The sequence below is a fragment of the Leptopilina boulardi genome, unplaced genomic scaffold, assembly GCF_019393585.1.
Source record: "Leptopilina boulardi isolate dan_hultmark-lab unplaced genomic scaffold, ZJU_Lbou_2.1 LbouV2_278, whole genome shotgun sequence".
NCBI classification, from domain to species: domain Eukaryota; kingdom Metazoa; phylum Arthropoda; class Insecta; order Hymenoptera; family Figitidae; genus Leptopilina; species Leptopilina boulardi.
This window is the reverse complement of record NW_026137838.1, coordinates 4,869,182-4,886,496: the sequence shown is the minus strand read 5'-3', so window position 1 is coordinate 4,886,496 and position 17,315 is coordinate 4,869,182. Positions and strand designations below refer to the sequence as shown.

Genomic DNA, 17,315 nt, shown 5'->3' with positions numbered 1-17,315 from the left:
ATATTTCAATAAAAAAATTGAAGCTATTAATAATAAAAAAGGAAAATATTTAATAATAATTTGATTCAATTTTTTTTGTATATTATTGTAGCTTCAATAAATGTTAAAGGTTCTTTTCTATTTTATCCGATTTCTTCATTTCTTCTCTATTAGTCTTCAACGGTAAATCGTCAGACATAAAATAAAGTTATATATTACACCTAATGACTGTGGCTATTAACTTGCCCTGCTCTATTATTACAGTCTTCAATATCACCTGCGCAAAATAAATAGTGCAACAACAAAGTTGATGATTCTTGCATCATTTGATTCTTCTTATATTTTTCCTTTTTTTTTTTGCAAGAAGAGAACAACTTTTTTTTAGTTATTAACTAATAATTATATCTTATTAGAGAAGCAAGTAATTTAATATTGATTATTTATTATATAATACTTGGAATTTTTTAAGTTCCTCAAATTTTTCATTGACAATAATATGTTGAATTGAAGAATATTTGAGGAAATTTGAGAAAATAAAAGAAGAAACAAAAAAGAATAAAAAAGATAAAAAAAACAAAATAAAAAATTAAAAAGAAATAAAAGAAGAAGTATAGACAAAATTGAAGAATATAAACAATTTTATATTCTTATTTTATATTTTTATATATATAAAAAAATATATTTTTTTACCTCCTGCGTGTTTACGAATCGTCCATCATAGGCGAGTGGCGTGAGATAATTTCTGGAAGCAATTGAAGATACATAGGATGTATCTTGATTGTCCTCGTAAGCATCCGGAGGTGTGGGTACTTGTGCCAATCTTCGAAGGGCCTCAGCATGAGCTGCTAAATGCATGGCACGAGCATGAGCCACTTCAGGTGTGTCAATTACTCTTCCATCGTCAGCCAATGGCGCTGGTGGTCCCTCATATCGAAATCCATTTTCATCGTATTTTCCCTCACAAGCTGTCAATATGACACACACGATCAAAAATATCTGCAATATAACAAAAAAGAAAAGAAAATTTCATGAACATCGAATATCTTCAATTGTCGCAATAATCGGTAGTCAAAAAAAATTGAAGCTATCATTGATTTTAACTGTATCATAATAATTGAAGCTATATCATCTTCATTATTCCATAGAGTGATAAAATAAAGAAAAGTAAAATTTAAAAAAAGGTTTTCAAATTATATGGTACCAGTTAGTCACTATGGTACCAAGTATTTTAGTACCAGTTAGTTTCTATAGTACTAGTTACTATGGTACCTTTTACGTTGGTACCATTAAGTTACCTTGGTACCAGTTACTTTGGTACCTGTTACTTTGGTATCACTTAATTTACACCAGTTAATTTGGTACCAATTGGTTTGGTACCAGTTACTGAGGTACCACTAACTATAGTACCAGTAATTTTGGTACTAGTTACGTTGGTACCAGTTACTGTGGTACCAGTTAGTTTGGTACCAGTTACTATGGTACCAATAACTATGGTACCAGTTACGATGGTACCAGTTACTTTGCTACCAGTCAGTTTGATACCAGTTACAGTGGTACCAGTTGCTATGGGTCCAGTAAATTTGGTACCAGTTACTTTGGTACCAGTTAGTTTGGTACCAGTTAGTTTGGTACCAGTTACTATGGTACCAATAACTATGGTACCAGTTACGATGGTACCAGTTACTTTGCTACCAGTCAGTTTGGTACTAGTTACGTTGGTACCAGATACTCTGGTACCAGTAAGTTACTCTGGTACCAGTTACTATGGTACCAATAACTATGGTACCAGTTACTTTGGTACCAGTTAGTTTGGTACCAGTTACTATGGTACCACTAACTCTAGTACCAGTAACTTTGGTACTAGTTACGTTGGTACCAGATACTCTGGTACCAGTAAGTTACTCTGGTATCAATTACTTTGGTACCAGTTAGTTACTGTGGTACCAGTTACTATGATACCATTTAGTTTGGTACCATTAACTATGGTACTAATAACTATGGTACCAGTTACTTTGGTACCAGTTAGTTTGGTACCAGTTACTATGCTGCCACTAACTCTAGTACCAGTAACTTTAGTACTAGTTATGTTGGTACCATTTACTTTGGTACCACTAACTATTGTACCATTTAGTTACGTTGGTACCAGTTACTATGATACCACTAACTATGGTATTAATAACTATGGTACCAGTCACGATGGTACCAATAACTATGGTACCAGTCACGATGGTACCAGTTACTTTGGTACCAGTTAGTTTGGTACCAGTTACTATGGTACCACTAACTATGGTACCAGTTACGTTGGTACCATTTAGTTTGATACCAATTATTGTAAGTTTTAACTGCCATATAATAATTGAAGCTATATTAATTATTCCAAGGTGTAATAAAAAAGAAAAGTAATTAAAATGTAAAAAAAATGGTTTTCAATTTATTCATAAAAGAATAAAATTTTCATTTTTAGAAAATGGAAAAATTATGATAGATTATGTAGGAGTTGTTTATTAAATTCTATGTGATGATTCAGTGACGCCTCTTTTGTAAATGGGTGTAATCATATCGTGCAAATTTCAGTTGAAATTGTATATATTTAATATTTATACTATTTAACGATATCTCCTTACGTGATAACTAGTGGGTTGTCAATTGTTTGGATATTAGATAAAAGTTAATTATTATTCTAATCATAACGTATAATTTACGTGGCGTTTGTAATTTAAAAAATAAAAATGATAATTTTTATTTGTATTACTAAAGCTTTTTTCAATTTACTTATTTTTATTACTAATTAATTCAAAATGTAGGTTCAATTTTTTTTTTTATAAAATTTATTATGCAAGAAATTTCGATGAATAAAGAAGAAATAAGTAAAAAAAAAAATTCACTTTTGCTCTATATCAAAAAAAGGAGAAAAAATTTTTTAGTATTAAATCGTCTGAATAAATGAAGTAAAATGAAAAGTTTATGAAGACAAGTTTCTTTTTCACTGAGAATATGATTATCTTTGTTTTATAATGATAAATACAATTTACGACATAGACATTTTCCTATGGATATATTATTGTATAAAATGTATAAAGTCATTGAACGAATGCTTGAAGATTATGACCGTGAACTTGTTCGAGGAGTCTAGGATAAAAGCAGAGGCGTCATGTCATCTCTCCCCACGTATTTTATTTACCTGTTGTATATATAATAAAACAACGTATTAATATTTTCACTGCACGGATTTTTTTTTATTGCGAATAAAAAAATAAATTTTAAATTAGTGAGAATTTGTTTAGTAAAAATTCAAATTCAAATTAGTATAAATTTTTGACTAATATTTTTTTTAGTAAAAAATTTGCTATTTAATTTAGTATAATATTACTATTCGGTTTAGTAAAATATTACTATTAGGTTTAGTAAAATATTACTATTAGGTTTAGTAAAATATTATTACTTGATTTAGTAATATTTTTATTCTTACTAAAGTTTTAGTAAAAAAAAAAAAATGTGTTGTAATTTTATTTTTAAATTTAAGTTGAAATATTATTAAAAAATTATTATTATATTTATTTCTGATTGTAAAAAGTGTGCAATAAAATAAAAAAGTGATAATGAATGGACAAGAGGGTGTAAGTGATATTAATAATTAACTAATTGTAAATCAACTATTAAGTCACATTTATTAACATATTAATGAAGTACAATATGATAGGCGATGATTTTATTTCCTAAATTTAGTTACAATAATAATTAATCTATTTCTAAGGTTAATTGTTAATTATTTTCCAATTGTTACGCATGATATGTTAGTTAATTAATATTTACATAAATATACTTTTATTGTTGATTCATGAAAACGTTCAGGAAAATAATTAAAAAAAAAAATTATTTTCATTGCGTAATAAATAGAACCCAAATTATTTACAATATATAATTATAATTCGACAATAAAATAAGAAAAAAAAGTGATACAAATTATGTCTGACCAAATATGAATTTTTCTACTTGCTCATGTATAAAAATGCAAGAAGTCATTCAATTTTTTCGCTACATTAATTTTGATAAATAAATTCACTGAAGCTATATTTAGCTTCTTCTTAAAAAAAATCCGTAATTTCACAAATTTCACATATTTTAACACTTGTGTATTGTGTTTTACTATATTTTTTTTTATATTTATAAAATCACTTATCACAAACACAAAAATCGTTATTTATTTTCGAAAAAATTATTTATTATTCATAAATGTCTGCTTGAAAGGAAAATTATTATCCATAATTTAATAAAAATTCACACATTATAGAAGTTTCACTGGAATAAATTTTTCAGTAAGATATTTTTCAGTGAAAATTAATTTTAAAAATGATTTTAAATAATTGCATTGCAAAAATAATTAATGGAATATAATTTTTGGGCAAATATTTATTTCTTTATTTTTTTTTGAAGATACACTTATTTAGGGCATTGAACTCTCCTTTCTCGAGGTCATTGAACGGATAGTGGAACTTTTTTTTTTTTTTGGATTTTTTTGTTTTTATTTTTGCTCGTAAAGAGAGGCTCACTTACGATGAGTCCCATGGCCGTAATCCGAAGATACCGAACCGTTTTCGTTATGTGAGTGCGCTTCAACAATCAGTGAGACTTGCTTTTATAGCATCTTCGTTGCGCGCTCGAGTCGACGATCATCAAAAGCCACGCCTAAAGAAAAATTTTCCAATTATTATTGTCCACCCACTTTTGCAATAATCCAAGGTTAAGCCCTTCATGAAGCATCAACTTACTATTAAAAAAAAAAGAAAACAAAATAATACCTAATAATAATAATTTTAAAAAATAGTAATAATAATAATAAAAAAAAAAATAAAAAAATAATAATGACAATTAAAATAATAATAATATAATAATAATAAAAAAATAATATAAGAATATAAAAAGTTGATGACACTTTTCACCAGAGGTCTATTGTACTCTCCCGCACCTCCTACATTCGTGTGCGATATATCAATCATTGACTTCCTCACACTTTCATTATATTTACATCTTTCATAATTTATATTATTATCATCATCGTTTTCCATCATCATTTTTTATATTAACGATTATTTTTTTTTATCGCGTCATCAACTTTTGATGATATTCTTTTATTTTTTTATTATTCTTTCATCACTATTCAGACAAAAATTTAAACTGAATCAACTAAAATTTGGTATTATGGTAACAGTTACTATGAAACTAGTTACTTTGGTACCAGTTACTTTGGTACCAGTTACATTGGTACCAGTTACATTGGTACCAAATAGTTACTATGGTACCAGTTACTTTGGTACTAGTTACTAAGGTACCATTAACTATGGTACCAGTTACATTGATACCAGTTAGTCTGGTATTAGTTACTATGGTATCAGTTACTTTGGTACCAGTTATTATAATACCAGTTACTTTGGTACCAGTTAGTTACTATGGTACTAGTTATTATAGTACCAGTTAATATGGTACCAGTTACTTTGGTACCAGTTATTATGGTACCAGTTACTTTGGTACCAGTTATTATGGTACCAGTTACTTTGGAACCAATTAAGCTGGTACCAGTTACTTTGGTACCAGTTAGTTACTATGGTACTAGTTATTATAGTACCAGTTAATATGGTACCAGTTACTTTGATAGCAGTTATTATAGTACCAGTTACTTTGATACTAGTTATTATAGTACCAGTTACTTTGGTACTAGTTACTATAGTACCACTAACTAAGGTACCAAGAACTATTGTACCAGTTACTTTGGTACCAGTTACTATGGTACCAGTTATTATGGTACCAGTTACTTTGGTACCAATTAAACTGGTACCAGTTATTATGGTACCAGTTACTTTGGTACCAATTAAGCTGGTACCAGTTACTATGGTACCAGTTAATATAGTACCAGTTACTTTGATACCAGTTACTTTGGTACTAGTTTCTATATTACCAGTTACTATATTACCAGTTACTTTGGTACCAGTTACTATGGTACCAGTTACTATGGTACCAGTTACTTTGGTACCAATTATTTTGGTACCAGTTACTTTGGTAACAGTTATTATAGTACCAGTTACTTTGGTACCAGTTACTTTGGTACCAGTTACTTTGGTACCAGTTACTTGGATACCAGTTACTATGGTACCAGTTACTTGGATACTAGTTACTATGGTACCAGTTAGTTTGGTACCAGTTACTATGATACCAGTTACATTGGTACCAGTTACTGTGGTATAAATTACTTTTGTACCAGTAACTTTTGTTTTATTTTCATTTTTTTTAAATTTACTAACAAAAAAGTTTATAAAAATAAATTGTAATTAAAATTTTTTCTTCTAATCACTCGCAGCAATTAGTAATTATTATTGATAAAAAATTATTATAATAAAATCATTTGTTCGTCTTTGTTGTAAAATCAATATCGACATTGTGAAAAATATTCATTTTTTTTTGTAGTTGTAAGGTGCAGCAAATATCCTGAGGTTAAATGTATATAGTATATAAGTGTGGTGCAAAATTTATTCTTCTTCTATGCATTCGACCTTTCGATCCGAGGCCATACAATTGCGCTCGATTTTTTTTTATCGTTTTCTCTCTTATTGAAATGAAGAGAGCAATTTCTGATATTCATAGTTCAAATGGATCAAAAAAAAAAAATACATTTACTTTTTCAAAAAAAAAAAAATTTTTTTTATTTAAATATTATTATTAATTACCTAATATCGTATTGATTCCTGTAGGATGAAAAATGACGATGATCAACGATAGTTCAAATATTAATTTACATAAAATCCGAAGGAGTTATTTTATTTTAATCTGTCATAAAATCACTAATATTAATTAACAATTATAATTATAATAAGAATATTATTTATTTATTTATTTATTTATTTATACACTTGTTTACATTTATATATATGTTTATAATATGAATATTATATTATTTATATTATAATTGTATTATAAATATATTATTTTATAAAAATTTTATAAAATATTATACTATTTATAATATTTTTTATTAAATTATCACAAATAAAAAAAAGGATTACTAATTAAAGAAAAAAAAAATTGTGTAATTACGCGAATAAATATGGAAAATGTGAATATAATTAACTTAAACCATTCAACGCCAAGATCATTGAAGATCCTTTATCTTTCTTTGATAGTTATATTTATGAAGAAGAAAAAAAAATTCCAAAGTTCATGATTAATTAAAAAATAAAAATATATATTAATGAGGACGCCTTGAAGTCAAGTTCTCACAGTGCTAAATATAATAAAAACATGTCGTGATCTACTGATCTACATCTCTCGAATTACATTTAATCTGTAATAATAATATAAATTTCGTTGTCTTTTGTAATCCTTTCAGCTTATAACAAGCACGAGAGAAAAGATTATCATTTCTTTGATTGTCCTCGCGCATCAATTACATCCCTCCTTATAGTTTTTTTTTCAATATTTGTAATTTTTAATAAAATAATAATAATAAAAAAAAATAATAACAATAATAATAATTTTCAACCAATAATAATAATTATTATTTTTTTATTTTTATTATTATTGTTATTATTGTTACGTTAGTAATAAATTTTATTTCAATTAACATTTTTTAATTTATCAATAATTATTTATAATAATTCACAATTTATTCGTGAAAATAAATTTTCTTAAGTGAAAGGTTATATGGAATAAATATAAATTTTAAAGATTTAAAAATAATATTTAACTATTAACAGTCAATAATAGTGTTGACCCATTTTTTTTGTAATTTACCGGAAGAAAAAGACTTTCTCCTTTTTTTGGCGATAATGAGAATATTTTTTTCAAAACATGGTAAATGTAGAAACTTTTGTAATAAAATATATATTTACTTTTTATCATATTTTCTTTCTTTAAATCGGTTATCAATTTTTTTTTCAAATAAAAACATATATAAAGTAAAAAAGAATTAATGACGTCTTCATTTTTAGTGTTTCTTATCAATTTTCTGGACAGTTAAACAATCAATTATAAATGTCTACGTTAAAGATTAAATTTTGGCATTCCTAAATATTTACAAAAGTCGTTGTTCAATTAATTAATTATACATTGTAATGTAATCATTAATTCATAATTATTTTATAATTAATTAATAATAAATTCCGTATAATTATTATATTATTAATTATTATTATTATTAATTAATAATTAAAAATAATAATTATTTGTAACTAATAATTGTTATTAATAATAATTTTTATTACTGTTAATAATTATTACTATTAATAAAAATAATAATTCCGTGAATTTTGTAAATAATAAATAAAGAAATTTATAATTAATTAATAATTATCATTTTTTAATAATTGGCAAAATGTGTAGGAGAAAATTTTTTTTTATGTTATAAAATTTTCAAAAAGATATATTCTTAATCCTTTTCAAAGTGACATTTTTCTTTTTATCTTTTTTTTTCTTCGATTAGCATATATAAAGGTTTTGAATTTATTGACCTCTCTCGATAATGAAATTGCATTTCAAATCAATCAATGCAAGTATGTGAAAGTTAATACTCTTTCAATCACTATATATTGTCATAAATAACGATAACAATCGACTTTGTTAAATTAATGATGACAAAAAACTCGTCAGTCTTGTATTGAAATTAGTTAAACATTGTTTGAAAATTAATTATTATTCCTCTTTCCTTGTTGATGTAAAAAAAAAAATTTATTTATTTACAAAATGAAATTCGAATCTCAAAAAATTAAATAGTGAACAACTTTTTTTTTTTAAAAAACAGAGAAATAATGTAAGTATATTTTTTTTAACAGTACACATTTTTTTATTACTGTTATTTTTTAATTCTTTAATTTTTATATTTCCAAATAAATTCTAAATAAATTTTTATTTGTTTATTTTTATTTAATTATTTTTTATTTTTTTATTTTTATTTGTTAATTTTTATTGAAGAATTTATTAGTTTTCTTACTGTTTATTTTTTTCTGTTTCTTTTATTAATAAAATATTTATTAATTTTTATATACAATTTTTTATTTAGATCGTTGTGTTACTTAATTGGATATAAAACGAAAAATTACAAAATGACTATTAGTGGACTGTGTTTTAAAAAAATTGTTGGTACTAAAGAAACTGAAAATGAAAAAACAAAAAATGAAGTCGTGAAACTTCCTTTTTGGAAACAATTTATGAGCATACTAAGTGGTAAGTTTCACTTTTTTTATTATAATGACAATTTAATCAATATAATTAAATACTAAATAATAATTAAAATTTTTATTACCATAGTACCACAGTAACTGGTACTAAAAGTATCTGGTACCAAAGTATCTGGTACCAAAGTTACTGGTACCAAAGTAACTGGTACCATAGTAAATAAATGGTACTAAATTAAATGGTACTAAAGTAACTGGTACTAAAGTAACTGGTACCAAAGTAACTGGTACCATAGTAAATAAATGGTACTAAAGTAACTGGTACTAAAGTAACTGGTACTAAAGTAACTGGTACTAAAGTAACTGGTACCAAAGTAACTGGTACCATAGTAAATAAATGGTACTAAAGTAACTGGTACTAAAGTAACTGGTACCAAAGTAACTGGTACCATAGTAACAGGTACAAAAGTAACCGGTACCAAAGTAACTGGTACCAAAGTATCTGGTATTAAAGTAACTAGTACCAAAGTAACTGGTACAATAGTAAGTAACTAGTACCAAAGTAACTGGTACTAACATAACTATTATCAAAGTAACTGGTACCATAGTAACTAACTGGTACCAAAGTTAGTGGTACCAAAATAACTGGTACCAGTTAGTCACTATGGTACCAGTAACTTTAGTAATAGTTATGTTGGTACCAGTTATTTTAGTACCAGTTAGTTACTATGGTACCAGTTACTTTGGTACCACTAACTTTGGTACTAATTAGTTACTATGGTACCAGTTACTATGGTACCAGTTACTATGGTACCAGTTACTTTGGTACCACTAAATTTCGTACTATCATAAGTAGTACTAAAGTAACTGGTATCATAGTAACTAACTGGTACCAAAGTAACTGTTACCACTTAGTCACTATGGTACCAGAAACTTTGGTAATAGTTGTGTCGGCACCAGTTACTTTGGTACAACTAATTTTGGTACCAGTTAGTTACTATGGTACCAGTTACTTTGGTCCCACTAAATTTGGAACCAGTTAGTTACTATGGTACCACTAACATTGGTACCAGTTACTTTGGTACCAACATAACTAGTACCAAAGTTACTGGTACCAAAGTAACTGGTACCATAGTAAATAAATGGTACCAAAGTTAGTGGAACCAGTTAGTTACTATGGAACCAGTAACTTTGGTACTAGTCATGTTGGTACCAGTTATTTTGGTACCAGTTACTTTGGTACCAGTTACTTTGGAACCAGTCACTATGGTACCAGCAACTTTGGTACCATTTAGTTACTATGTTAATTTTTATTATAAAAATTAAAGAAAAATTAAAAAAAAAAACTCATAGAAATTTTTTTTCCTCAGGATATTTTTTAATGGCAGCAGTTGGCACAGGTACAACATGGGCATCGCCATCGTTACCATATTTAACGAGTAAAAATTCCGAATTTCAATTAACAATAACACAAGGTGCATGGCTCGTGTCAATTGGCAGTCCAATTGGAATAATTGGCTACATATTATGTGGTACAATGGCTAATTCAATTGGTCGTAAATTTACAATTCTCACATTTGGATTAATAACATTACTCGCAATGATTTTCATTCAATCGGCAAATGATTATACAACATTATTAATTGGACGAATGATAATGGGTATTGGAAATTGTGGTTGTTACAGTATACTAACACTTTATATTGGTGAAATTGCACACGAATCATTGCGTGGTAGATTTTTAACATTTGACAAAATGTCAGTGAATATAGGTGCATTTCTCATGACAACAGCTGGTGCACTATTGTCATATGAGAATATGAATTTGGTTATGATTTTCATACCATTATTGGGTATTGCAATATTTCCTGTAACATCTGAAACGCCATATTATTATTTATTGAAGGAGAAAAATCAGGAGGCAATTGATACGCGGATGAAATTAATGGAAACTGATGATGTTGAGATGGTGATGAGGGATATTGGAAGGATGAAAAAGGGAATTGATGATGGTAAAGAGTCGGAGGAGAGTAGTATTCGAGAATTATTTATTGATCCAGGATGTCGAAGAGCATTGATTTTGAAATTAATAACATCGGCGACTTATTCATTCTCGGGTTATTTGGCAATTCAAGCCTATGCTCAGGATATTTTTAGTCATTCAAATTTTGAAATACCACCACAATTTGCCGTGATGATTATGACTGGTGCACAAATACTCGCCGCATTGCCATCGTCACAAATTGTTGATTTTTGGGGTAGAAGACCAACATTTTTACTCTCTGGAATTTTATCCTCATTGTCCTTAAGTTGTGTTGGTTTATATTTTTATTTAAAATCATTTCATGATGTTTCCACTGTCACTTGGTTGCCACTCATTGGTTTACTTTCATTTACATTTTCCTGTAATATTGGTCTAACGACAATTCCCTATTTATACATGGGTGAGCTATTTTCCGTTAAAGTCAAAAGTGTTGCATCAATGATAACATTAATAATTGAGGCAATATTTTCCTTCACTGCAAAAATGATTTTCCCTTTAGTGAGCCATTGGTTTGGTATTTATGTAAGTTTCTGGATTTTTGCCCTCAGTTCTCTATTCGGTGCAATTTGTGTCTTTTGTCTAGCACCGGAAACAAAAGGTAAGAATTTAGAAGAGGTTCTTGAATTATTGAGACTAAAGGCGCAAAAGAATGAAAAATGTTAAACAAAACCCTACAGTGGAGTATTAGGTTCAAAATTTTTCAAAAGTATCCTTCTCCTTCGTTTTTCTTTGAGAATACTTTGTACTTCCTCGAGATTTTTACCCGACGTTTCAGGTGCTATTAAAAATACAAAGACTGTACAGAAAAAACAACAAGTTGCAAAAATCCAAAAAGGCATATACATACCAAAATTTGTTTTCAATTTTTGAAACCAAAAATTGGTGATAAATGTAAAAGATGCTGCGGAAATAATAGCGAACACAACTGCTTTGCCTTTTGCACTAATTGTAAATAATTCACCCATAAAAATTGCTGGAATCGATACTAAACCGAGATTAGAAAAAATTAAATACAAAATCAATCCAACTAATGGTATCCAAGTGAAGGACGATGTATCAAAATTTGTTTTTGAATCTACAAAATAGAAAAATCCAACTGAAACGAGTGCAAATGATGACAATGTACCGGATATTAATAGCATTAATTTTCGTCCACGATCAATAAATAATGTCGAAGTGAGTCCAGCGATTATTCTCACTAAACCCAAAATCATTGTTGAATATTTTGGATTTAGAGTGAAATTACTATAGGCGAAAATTTCCTCCGCATAGGCTTCAAAAGCAGCAACACCTGATAAATACATTGCTGCCATTGCGAAAAATAAAATCAACAATCCTTTACGATTACCAGAATCAAAAAGTTCACGAAATGATGATGATGATGACGATTGACTTTCATTAACAGACAATTTAATTCTATCCAATTCCAATTGAATTTCATCATCGCTATCGCGTAATTTTCTCAATATCATCAAAGCCTTCTTCTCTTTTTGCATCATTAATAAAAAATACGGCGTCTCCATCATTAGTGGTTGTGTTATTATAGCAAAAAATGGCAAAAAAATCATGACAATATTCATAATATTATAATTGCAAAAGGCACCAATTGTCACTACAAATAATGTTCCAAAATTACTACAAACATTAATTGTCGTTATCAGCATTCCACGGATATTTTTCTCGGCAATTTCTGCAAAGTAAATTGTTGCTGTTGCATATGTGATTCCTGAACCAATTCCACTGATGAATCTTGCAATGTAAAGGGCAATATAATTTTTTGTTACAATGATGATGATCCATGACAATAGAGTTGGAATCGATGAGATGAATATTGTGTATTTTCGACCCACTCGATCTAAAAATAATGGGCATACTAGGGTACCAAACATTATGCCAAAATGTGGAAATGATGCTATCCATGCTCCCTGCTCATTGGTTAATTTTATTTCTGTTGTGTTTGATGATAAATAAGGAAGTGCTGGTGATGTCCAAGCAGCACAATTACCATGATCGATACTTAGTAGATAGACTGAAAAAAATTACCGAATTGTTAAAAATTTCTTTAAAAATTTTTTTAGTTGAAAAAAATAAATGCTAAAAAAAATTAAGAAAGTTAAATTAAAATTCTTGTATTACATTCTTCCTAAGAAATATTCCATTAAAATTCTTGCATTATTCTTAAAAAAATATTTCATTAACTTTTGTGGATTAAAAAATAAAATAATAAAATAAAATTAAATTAAAACAATTCTATAGAATAAAAATATTCTATAGGATTATTTTAATATCTAATTTTCAATTTGGTTGAATATTTTATAAATTTTATTAATATGCACGTCATTTTGTGATCGTTATCGTTTATTAAATTTATCATTATCTCAAAGAATAAACGTATAATTATACATGTGTTACATGAAGTGTTATTATTTTTATTTATTTTTTATACACGTGTATTCTTTTTATGCAAATCTATTTATACTTTGTAAAAAAAAACTCGAATTGTTTCAGATAACATGGAAAATTTTTTTTATTCTTTCATAGCTGAAAGAAATATAAATATTTCTTCTTTATTCTGAAGATATTTTAAATGATAAATTTTAAATTTAATAAATAAATATATTCAAATGAAAAAAATTTCTATATGATTCCAAAGATTTTTCTACTTAAATTAAATTTAAATATTTCAAAAAGAAGAATTATTTTAAGTTAAATTTTATATTGTGGAATTAATAAATAATTAAACAATACTCACTGCTTATTCCGGAAATTAATTGTGTCCAATAACAATTTTTTGAAGAATTTTGATTATGTTTATTACAATTATTAATTTTATCATTTTCTGTATCATCAGTTTCACATGAAGTGTAATTTATAATTCTCATTATTTGCCTTGTGAATTAAAAAGTTTATTTTTTTATTTTAACTTTTTTTATATTTAATTGTTTAATTAATAACGAATTATTTATTAAACAATTTTTTAATAATTAATTAATAACGAATTATTTATTAAACAATTTTTTAATAATTAATTAATAATTAATTGCTAACTGAATAACAAAAATTAATTTTATGATTTGTTTTTAGAAATTTTATAACAAATTTAATTAAATAATTTATTCAATGTTTTTGAAATTTTTCATTATTTTATAAAATTGTAATGAACTAACCGATAACTGGTAACAAACTAAATTTTCTGGATATATTTTTTGTTGAAAAAATATATTTTTTTAAAATATTGTGACAGCTTTTAAAAAAAAGAAGGATGCTTTAAATGATATTAAAACAGGTATTTTAAAATAAAATTGATAAAGCACAACTACAATGTAAATGAACGTACTACATTATTAGTAAAATATGGAAATAGCAACTCAGAATAAACCAGAAAAATAATAATAATAATTTATTAATATTACAAAGATTTTATTATTTAGATTTTTTTACTTTATTATTTATATTCTTTGTAAATAATAATAATATTATTAATTAATAAATCTAATAATAATTATTATTATTTATATTATTTTTATTAATATATACTTATTAGAAATCAATAAGTAAATATAATTTTGAATCGTCAGTTAATTTTTATTTTTAAATATTCAATTATCAATTAACAGAGATAAGCAATTTAATAATCGCAATTATACAACAGATAAAGAAATTGTTCAATTATGCTAATATTGACTCACTAATTACTAGTTTTTTTATAATTACATTTTTTTTATTCTTATTTTTTTTATTATTAACATTATAATTATCATCAAAGGAACTAGTGACAAATTTCGATAATTTAAATATTTTTATTTTATTTCTTAATTTTCAAATCCAAATGAAAAAAAAAAAATTTACATTGAAGTACCAGCAAGTTCAAAATTTTCCGAAATTATTTTCTTTTTTCTTCGTTTTTGCTTCAAAATTCGTTGCACATCCTCAAGATTTTTACCCGACGTTTCAGGTGTTATCCAAAATACAAAAAATGTACACAAAAGACAGCATATAGCAAAAATCCAAAATGGCATTTGCATACCAAAATCAACTTTTAATTCCTGAAACCAAAATTTCGAGACAAATATAAAAAATGCAGCTGAAATAATACCAATTGCCACTGCTTTGCCTTTTACATTAATTGTAAATAATTCACCCATAAAAATTGCTGGTATCGATACTAAACCAAGATTACAAAAAATTAAATACAACATCAATCCAACTAATGGTATCCAAGTAATTGACGATGTATCAAAATCTGTTTTTGAATCAATAAAATAGAAAAATCCCACTGAAATAAGTGCAAATGATGACAATGTACCGGATATTAATAGCATTAATTTTCGTCCACGATCAATAAATAATGTCGATAATAGTCCAGCGATTATTCTCACTAAACCCAAAATCATTGTTGAATATTTTGGATTTAGAGTGAAATTACTATAGGCAAAAATTTCCTCCGCATATGCTTCAAAAACAGCAACACCTGATAAATACATTGCTGCCATTGCAAAAAATAAAATCAATAATCCTTTACGATTACCAGAATCAAAAAGTTCACGAAATGATGATGATGAAGATGATCGACTCTCATTAACAGATAATTTAATTCTATCCAATTCCAATTGAATTTCATCATCATTATCGCGTAATTTTCTCAATGTCATCAATGTTTTCTTCTCTTTTTGCATCATTAATAAAAAATACGGCGTCTCCATCATCAATGGAAACGTCACTATAGCAAAAATTGGCAAAAAAATCATGACAATATTCATTGTATTGTAATTGCAAAAGGCACCAATTGTCACAACAAATAATGTTCCAAAATTACCACAAACATTAATTGTCGTCATCAGCATTCCACGGATATTTTTCTCGGCAATTTCTGCAAAATAAATTGTTGCTGCTGCATATGTGATTCCTGATCCAATTCCACTGATGAATCTTGCTGTATTGAGAGCAATGTAATTTTTTGTTACAATAATAATGATCCATGACAATAGAGCGGGAATTATTGAGATGAATGTGGATTTTTTTCGACCCACACGATCCAAAAAAAGGGGACATATTAGGGTACCAAACATTACGCCAATTGCTGATATTGATGCTATCCATGCTCCTTGTTCATTGGTTAATTGTGTTTCTGTTGTTGTATTTGATGTGAGATAAGGGAGAGCTGGTGATGTCCATGCAGCGTGAACACCATGATTCATGCTGAGGAAGTAGACTGTGAAAAAAATTGGTACCAATTTTTTGGAATTATTTTTTAAAACTTGGTTTTTAATTAGAAAATTCATTTTTAATTTTATTTGATCAAAATAATATTTCTGGAATATCAAATTGGAATTGGGATTTTAATATTCCAGCAGAATTATTTAATAACAGCTCAAAAATATTCCGGAAAAATATATTCAAATATTCCAAAGAATTATATTTAAATATTCCAAAGGAATATATATATATATGCAAATATTCCAGGGAAATGTACTCGAATATTCCGAATAAAAATATTATAATATTCCAAAGGAATATATTCTAATATTCTAGGGAAATATATTGAAAAATTCCAATGGAATATATTCAATGATTCCAAAGAAATATATTCCAATGTTCCAAAGGAATATATCCAACTATTCCAAAGGACAACAATTAAATATTCCTGTCTCACTCGAAAAAAATATTTCCTAATATATTCGAAAATTTTTAAAGGAATATCTTCTTTTAATTTGAAGTTATTAAAATATATTCAAATATTCCAAAGGAATATATTCGAATATTCTAAAGAAATATATTGGAAAATTCCAAAGAAATATTATCAAATATTCCAAAAAATATTCTTTCCTCATTCAAAAAAAAAAAATTTCCAAATATATTCGATAAAAATTTTTAAAGGAATTTCTTTTTTTTTTAATTTGAAGTTATTAAAATATATTCCAATATTCCAAAAAAATATATATGGGAAAAATTCCAAAGGAATATACCGAGTACTCAAAAATAATTCTTTTTGAATGATGCTGGAATATTTTGGAATATTTAATTAAATTCTTTTAAAATATTTAAATATATTCCAAAGAATTATATTTAAATATTTCAAAGGAATAATATATATTCAAATATTTCAGGGAAATGTACTTGAATATTCCGAA

The 17,315-nt window shown here is 26.5% G+C and overlaps 3 protein-coding genes across 3 annotated transcripts in view; 1 reads left to right on the top strand and 2 right to left on the bottom strand.

The window, feature by feature from the left end:
- The window catches only part of LOC127281894 (uncharacterized), a 32,168-nt gene extending 27,526 nt beyond the window's left edge, over nucleotides 1–4,642 (bottom strand). The window contains exons 1-2 of the mRNA XM_051305868.1: nucleotides 4,534–4,642; nucleotides 670–975 (exon numbers count right to left, since the gene is read on the bottom strand). Of these exons, the coding sequence (XP_051161825.1) occupies nucleotides 670–975; nucleotides 4,534–4,545 (318 nt within the window). The 5' untranslated portion in view covers nucleotides 4,546–4,642. The remainder of the gene's footprint in view (nucleotides 1–669; nucleotides 976–4,533) is intronic.
- Nucleotides 4,643–8,664: 4,022 nt separating this feature from the next.
- LOC127281877 (facilitated trehalose transporter Tret1-like) lies at nucleotides 8,665–11,847 on the top strand. The gene is made up of 3 exons (XM_051305853.1): nucleotides 8,665–8,776; nucleotides 9,026–9,189; nucleotides 10,511–11,847. The coding sequence occupies exons 2-3, from the start codon at nucleotides 9,069–9,071 to the stop codon at nucleotides 11,845–11,847; spliced, it is 1,458 nt and encodes a 485-aa protein (XP_051161810.1). The 5' UTR covers nucleotides 8,665–8,776; nucleotides 9,026–9,068.
- An 8-nt stretch (nucleotides 11,848–11,855) lies between these two features.
- Nucleotides 11,856–16,388, bottom strand: LOC127281893 (uncharacterized). The gene is made up of 3 exons (XM_051305867.1): nucleotides 15,034–16,388; nucleotides 13,937–14,073; nucleotides 11,856–13,213 (listed from the first exon to the last, which is right to left on the bottom strand). The coding sequence occupies exons 1-3, from the start codon at nucleotides 16,380–16,382 to the stop codon at nucleotides 11,856–11,858; spliced, it is 2,844 nt and encodes a 947-aa protein (XP_051161824.1). The 5' UTR covers nucleotides 16,383–16,388.
- Between the last annotated feature and the right edge of the window lie 927 nt (nucleotides 16,389–17,315).

Coding starts and splice junctions, on each gene's coding strand:
- LOC127281877 (XM_051305853.1), top strand. CDS start 9,069: ATGACTATTAGTGGACTGTGTTTTAAAAAAATTGTTGGTACTAAAGAA. Junction 9,190..10,510: donor ATTTATGAGCATACTAAGTG/GTAAGTTTCACT, acceptor TTTTTTCCTCAG/GATATTTTTTAATGGCAGCA.
- LOC127281893 (XM_051305867.1), bottom strand. CDS start 16,382: ATGAATCATGGTGTTCACGCTGCATGGACATCACCAGCTCTCCCTTAT. Junction 14,074..15,033: donor GAACTTGCTGGTACTTCAAT/GTAAATTTTTTT, acceptor TTAATTCACAAG/GCAAATAATGAGAATTATAA. Junction 13,214..13,936: donor ATTAATTTCCGGAATAAGCA/GTGAGTATTGTT, acceptor AATTTTTTTCAG/TCTATCTACTAAGTATCGAT.